Source organism: Anopheles cruzii, chromosome 3, assembly GCF_943734635.1.
Source record: "Anopheles cruzii chromosome 3, idAnoCruzAS_RS32_06, whole genome shotgun sequence".
NCBI lineage: Eukaryota > Metazoa > Arthropoda > Insecta > Diptera > Culicidae > Anopheles > Anopheles cruzii.
The window spans coordinates 82,135,878-82,142,462 of NC_069145.1; the positions used below are offsets into that span (position 1 = coordinate 82,135,878).

Below are 6,585 nucleotides of genomic sequence, written 5' to 3' on the forward strand. Positions count from 1 at the left end.
TCACCGACACGCTTTATTCACAAACAAATTCACAATTTTTGGTACAAGATTGTTGCGCACTTCCGCGTCTACTGCGTGCTCCTGCGTGACACATCCGGCCGGAGTCGGTCTCGGCGGTCGGTCTTCGATCGACTGACTTTTCTGGCACCGTTTCTGGTAATGGCTAACTATTTACAACCACACACACACACACACGCGCGCCTAGCGGACCGGGTGATCTCGATTGACAGGTAAAGGTCGCTTCAATTTCCTGGCCTCGCTACTTACACACCTACACCTCGCGCCCTATGATACAGTTCTACGGTGGCCCGACGTCCCGTGACGATCACCCACCTTCGGCCCTACCTTCATGCTCTGCCCTCTCTGCCGTTGATCGAGCTGCGCGATCACGCCGCCGCACGTTCGTTACTTTTTATATATATTCGTTTTTACATTTCCACGTGCAGATAAATATTTTACAACAGCCCTGGCCCCGCAGCAGCGAGGGGGTCGGAAGGTTCAGAGGGAGAAGGTGGCAGATGGCTGCCTCGGCCGCGGCAACGACCACCGCGGGGGCCGCCACCGTCGCCGCCGCCGCCGAGGAGGAGATACCTCTTCGTGATGCTTCATCATTGCTAAAAGGTCGTGATAAGAGCGTGCACGTTCACGTTGTTCGGGGTTCCGTCCCGTCCCGCTCCGACCCCCGCCTCCCCGTCCCATCCCGTGGGGCCCCCACCGTCGTCTTCTTCGCGGTCTGTCGTCCGTTTTCCGTTCCGATCTTTCTTTTTCACTCTTCTTCCTCTTACGATTACGACGACGCGGGCGACGACGCTGACGCCGAGGACGACGACGACGACGACGACGTTCCACGGACACGGAGCCGCATTCTTGTTCCGTGGTAAATTTATTGTTTTTACTCAGCGTTTTACTAGATAAATTTAAGATAAATTACTTTTTATATGTATATGTATAGTAGATCACAATTTTTCCCGACCGTTTGGGCACCGGCACCCACCGTTCGCTGCCTCTTCCATTCGGGGGGACATTCGGGGAACCAGAAGAACCCGACACACACACACACGCGATGGCACCCACATGTAGCGCGGGCCAAGGCCAAGATAGAACGCTTCTGATCGCTTTCCCGCCGCTGCCGCTAATCCGCTGTTCGTGGCGAGTGTCGAAAAGATCGTGCCCTGCTGCCGCTCCGGCTGCTGCCACCATCCCCGGGGCAGAGCCGGAAGAAGAGGAAGAAGAAGCGGCGCAAGAAGAGCCGCGACCGTTCGTTGTCAGGACGAGGAGCGCCGATCGTCAGCCCGGCCCGGCGCGGCTCGGCGTTTATCGGCCACCGGTCGAAGGCGAAACTTCAAAGCCATGTCTGGACCCGAGCCATGCCTGGAGGTCACACCGCCCACCGCCACCCACCAACCACCCGCCACGCCGGCCACCGTCAGCAGTGCCGGTACGGTACTCGTTTAGTGTTGTTGTTGCGCAAGTCGGGCTTTTAAGAGCCTCTCCCTTTGGCCGGGATTTAGATAGGCGGAAGTGGATGGCCCTCAAACGACCGGGGTGTGAGGGTGGCCCCGGGTGCCCCGGGCGTGGTGATCGAGGGGAAAATATCATAACCCCCCCCCCGGTTTCCCGGGACCCACCTCCCGATGTCGCTCGCTTTCCCAGTTCGCTCGTCCGCGTTCGTTGTTCTAAATTTATATGTGGATAATTTTTTTTATATTGCCCACCCACCCACACACACACACACACCGACACACAGACGGGCGAGTGCACGCGGACATCCCGGGGCCAACCGGGGAGGACGGTAAGCTTTCGGTTCTTTCCGATTCTTCGCAGTCAAGGGAAAGGGCCCCCGCGTGGCCAGCAAGATAAAGGGAAGAGAAAAATGTGAAAATAAAACACACCGCTGCATGGGCCGTCCCCCTCTGGCACTCCCCCTGCTCCCCTCCCAACCCACCGGGCAGATAGCTGCAGTTCTTGGCCACCGAACCTATCCGAACCGAACTGGCTCTCCCATCTTCGCTCCCTGTTCGCGTTCCGTTCGCGGCCCCCGGGGGCTGATCGGGCCCTCCGTGGTCTCCCCTCGATCGCGCACCAGAAGGGTTAGCCACGATTACCACCACCACCGGCACCCGCACCACCATCGCTTCTCACCCGGCCGAAGTCAATTGTTGTGGCCGGGCACACAACAATATCGCGCGGCGCGCGCGCATTAGTCGGTCGCGATTCGCGTCTGCCCCTCCGCGCGCGCGCGGAAGGACCCTGGTCCCCCCGGGTGCGTGCCAGGAAGCGATCCTTCTCTCCCTGTCTCTCTCTCTCTCTCGAAAGCGGGCGCGCTTTTGGATGCTCTCATTGGGGCCATTCGCCTGCCGTCTTCTTCGAACTCGACTCCACGGAACTCAACAAAAAAAAATGCACTCCCATCCCGTCTTGCCCAAGGGCACCCCCCTCACCTGTGCGGTGCCATACCAAATATCGTCCCGCTGCCCCCTCGCCCCCCGCCGGGGTCACGGATCACGGTGGGAAACGGCAAGATCGGCAGTTTCATAAAGCATAAGCCGCAGTCGAGGGCGCGCACACTCACACGCGAGATTATGAGCCGGTGTCCCGGGCTCAGCACAGCATGGGAAAGAGAACGAGAGAGAGAGCGCAAGTGCACGCGGGAACTGGGTGTAAAGTGCGATTCGGTGGTGCAGGAGGAGCAACACTTTCGCACGCTGCCCTTCACAGAGAGAGAAGGAGAACGGTATCACCGGGGCCGGGTAATTGTTTTAAAAACGCGACACAACCCTCCACTTTCACGGAAGCTTCCTTCTCGCGAGGGAAGACGGACGGTTCGGACGGTGATGGAAACCGAGCCGGGAACGCCTTCGAGCGAACCGAACTGAGCCGTACGCACGCAAACCTTCTGGATGGCCGCACATTTTCGGGGGTTCAAGTCCCTGCCAAAGGAGTCCCTCTTTTCTGAGAGAGGGAAGGCGGCAGGGGTCTTCGGCCTTAGATGACCGTTTCCCACCCTGGACCGTTGTTGTTGGATCTCGTGCGATCGCTGGCTGGTTTGCCCGGAAACTTCCCGGGTCCTTTTGTGCGGCCGAAGGATGTTTTGGAGTTCAAGAATTCAAGAAATCAACTGTCATAATATTAGCCTAAAGGGGCATTTTTGGGTGATCAAAGACCTCCTAAACGTTTGGGATTTCGTATGGGACCAACTTGCTTACGTCACTCGACGCTTCGACGCTCCCCACGAATTAGACCAGTTTTAGACCATTGGACCATTGGTGTTATACCAGATAACTGTATTTTCAGGTAACGCCGATGGTTTTTTCGTGTAAGCCAGGTTCCAAGTACGGCTACGGCTTACTCATTGCTCTGATACAACATAATCATTAATTTCAGATTTCATTTGATCAACAACGATCGTTTTTTGTTATTTATCGACTTTGCCGATCGTATATTTGTTAGAAAAGATTTCAATCTTTCTTCTCCAAGATCTTTTCGAAGATTATGACGCAGGTTCTTGGAAATGGTTAATGGCATTTTATCGAACCTGGCCAAATAAAAACCCCTATCGGCGGTACTGTCCACAAGCGAAGAATCGAGGTTCATCAGCGTCAAACGATGTGACAGTCCGATTCCACCTATAAATGCCAACCGTCGGCTGTACTGAGCAATGCTGTTAAAAGTAGTGGTGCCAAAAGTGTCACACACAACATCCCGAGATGTTGGTCGATCCGACTCGCGTTTCCAGATATTCTTCCCCAGCGACCTACTGAGACCAGTCACACGTCAACCGGTGACGATCGGTGATTGATGATGTCGCGAACCAGACCGGGTCCAAAACCGTGTGGCGAATCTCCGGATACCGGAATCCAATAAAGATAATCGAATCAATCGAAGGCTGTGGCCAACTCGACCGGGTCGGCCTCGGACCTAGTCGACGGCGGGCGTGAAGTGTGTTTCGGTGTGGTTCGAACCGGCCAAATCCGGCTTCGCGCGAATCTTTTGTTAGACAAATTGCGGACGTGTCCAGTCCGAGGTTCAGATCGCTTCCCAGGAGGTCCTTAGAAACCGTGCAGAAGGTGCCGAGTGTGTGTGTGTGAGCCGATAAAAATTAAGCGCAATAAAATGCAGCTTTCTCCGCATTCCTCGCCCTCCTCGCCACTCGCTTGGTTCTCCTAGTTCACCTGTGCCCGGAAGATGGTGATCACTCTTCGATCGCGCGAACTGTACGCGAGTGGGATGCCTTCCTTCATTTCGCCTGTCCGCCTTTCTGGTTCCCTGTCTGTCTGCGTGTGTGCGTGTGAATCTATTGTTTTCCTCTCTCCTTCTCTCTTTCCTTCCTTCTCTTTCTCGCTTTTTGTTGCCATTTTTCTGCATTTTTTTCTTTTCTCTCCTAACTCTCTCTCGAGCGCCTTACGGATTAGAAACGATCCTGTACACATACATACACGCACGCACCCACACACGCAATGCGCTGGGGTGCACCCACCCACACAATAAAACAACCAAATAATAATAATAATAATAATAATAATAATAGTAATAAATTCTCTCGCTCACAAGGACTCACAGTCTTATTGTGTTGCCACCGCCGCCGACGACGTCATCGACCGCCGGCCGCACCACCCCTGGGGGGCTATCGGTTGGCGAAGGTTTCGCGGCACTTGTGCACCTGGCCGAGGACCCGGTCGATGCGGTCGACTAGAATCTTGACGGACTTGTCCGGCAGCGGCGGCAGCACGTCCCGGATCTGCGCCGTCGTCGTGCGCTCGAACAGCGCGTTCAGCCGGCGGCCCACGTTGGCGGCCCGCAGCCCCTCGAGGGCCGCCACCGTCGGGCGCCGGAACACGCACAGGTTGTCGAGCAGCAGGCCGTGGTAGGCCTCGTACTTCTTCAGCAGCCGGTAGCCGTGCAGCAGCCCCGACTCGTTGTCGAGGAACACGAGCAGCGCCGAGTCGGTCTGGCGGGCGAGGTTGTGCGCGGGCGCGGCCATGATGTCCGCGTTCCACTGGAAGTTGTACAGGTTGTTGACGACCCGGTCGAGGTTCGCGATCAGATAGTCGAACACAATCAGATCGGACCACTGGGCCAGCTCCACCAGCCGCTCGAGCACGTCCGCCGGCAGCCCGGACACCGGCGCCGGGACTCGGGCCGGTGGCACCGAGGCGGCCCCGTCGGGCGCGGCAAGTCGATCGAGCAGCAACCTCCGGACACCATCCTGGGCCGACCGGGGCCCGTGCTGGGCCGGAGATGGCTGCGGCTTGTCGAGTCCTTCGGTTATGTTGCGCACATCGTAGCGGTTGAGGTGTCGCTCGAGGGGCTGGAACGGTTTGGGGATGCCGGCCGGTTCCAGGTTGCCGATCCACTTGGTGATCACCACCGGCTTGGTCGGTTTCCACTGCGAGCTCGACAGGTCCTCGGTGGCCGAGGACCATAGGCGAGCCTCGACGTCGATGATGGAGGCGGCGCTCGGGGCCAGGTTCGTCAGGTTGAGCAGCTGGCCGAGGTAGAACGAGAACAGCTCGCCCTGGATCTGGTCCGTGTTCTGCCGATAGCGGGCGCACGCCCGCGTCCCATCCCGAAACACCAGCATCCGGTTCTGCATCCGCCCGCACCCGATCTCCAGCCGGTCGACTTGCGCCTCTCGGAGGTACTGCGTCCACGAGTCACTCTGATGCCGGTCGAATCCGGCTGGAAGGGCTCGTTCCACCTGCGCACCCCAGTAGATACCATCCCGGACCACACCGTCCAGCTCTTCCGCCGTCGTGGCGCCCAGCCGAGCCTCCCTCGCCGGTTCTCCGCCAACTCCGGCCAACATTTGCTCCACGATCGCCATCGGTGGCGGTGGCAGCGGAGGTGACGGTTTCCGATCCGCCTTACCCGGACGTCCGTCTTCTGGGTCCGTAATTCTGTTGGAACCCGGTGCGTCCACTGCAGTCCCCCGGCTGCCAAGGAGCTTCTCCTCGGCGATGAAGGACACCGAAGCGTACACGCCCTGCGGATCGTCTCCGCCGGACCCCCGCCGGATGTCGTCTATCGTGGGGAAGTGAGGCATCTCGTGCGCTGGAGGTCGCGCCGATCTCGACTCGACGGCCACCGGGCCACCGTCTACCACTGGGTGCTGCGGAGCTCCCGGCCCTCGGTCGGCACCCTTGGAGGCGGCCTGCGAAATGCCGATCAGTGGAACGAACACACCGAGCGCTAGGCCCAGCGAGAAGGCCGCCATCACGCTGAGCAGGCAGGCCTGGCGCTGGAAGGCGCGCCGTCGTCGGGCGGTGATGGACATTGCGCTATCGCCACTCTCACGCTCTTGATCACAGCAAGCTCCCGCCTCGGCCGTGCGCACGTCAAACATTTTCCCCGTCCACCTCGCGTCACGTCGCACGCACGTACACTGGAGAACTCAGAGGGGAGGTCCTCCGGAAGCTTCGCCGTATCTTCGCTTCGGGTGGAGCTATCCGAGTCACACTTGAAACTGTCGTTGTAGGGGATCACCAGGATCAATGCTAGGTCACTAACACACTCGCAAACCGCGCGCTGTTTATCGATCGCCGATCGCCGATGTTTGTTTCTTCCGCACACGATCTCACGATCACC

At 58.3% G+C, this 6,585-nt stretch overlaps 1 protein-coding gene across 1 annotated transcript; it reads right to left on the reverse strand.

Moving 5' to 3' along the window:
- Nucleotides 1–4,624: 4,624 nt before the first annotated feature.
- LOC128273732 (extracellular serine/threonine protein kinase four-jointed) lies at nt 4,625–6,343 on the reverse strand. Its single transcript, XM_053011761.1, has one exon. It carries the CDS (start codon nt 6,341–6,343, stop codon nt 4,625–4,627), a length of 1,719 nt encoding a protein of 572 aa, XP_052867721.1.
- Nucleotides 6,344–6,585: the final 242 nt, after the last annotated feature.

Excerpts from the sequence above, each read along its gene's own strand:
- LOC128273732 (XM_053011761.1), bottom strand. The coding sequence starts at position 6,343 with ATGTTTGACGTGCGCACGGCCGAGGCGGGAGCTTGCTGTGATCAAGAG.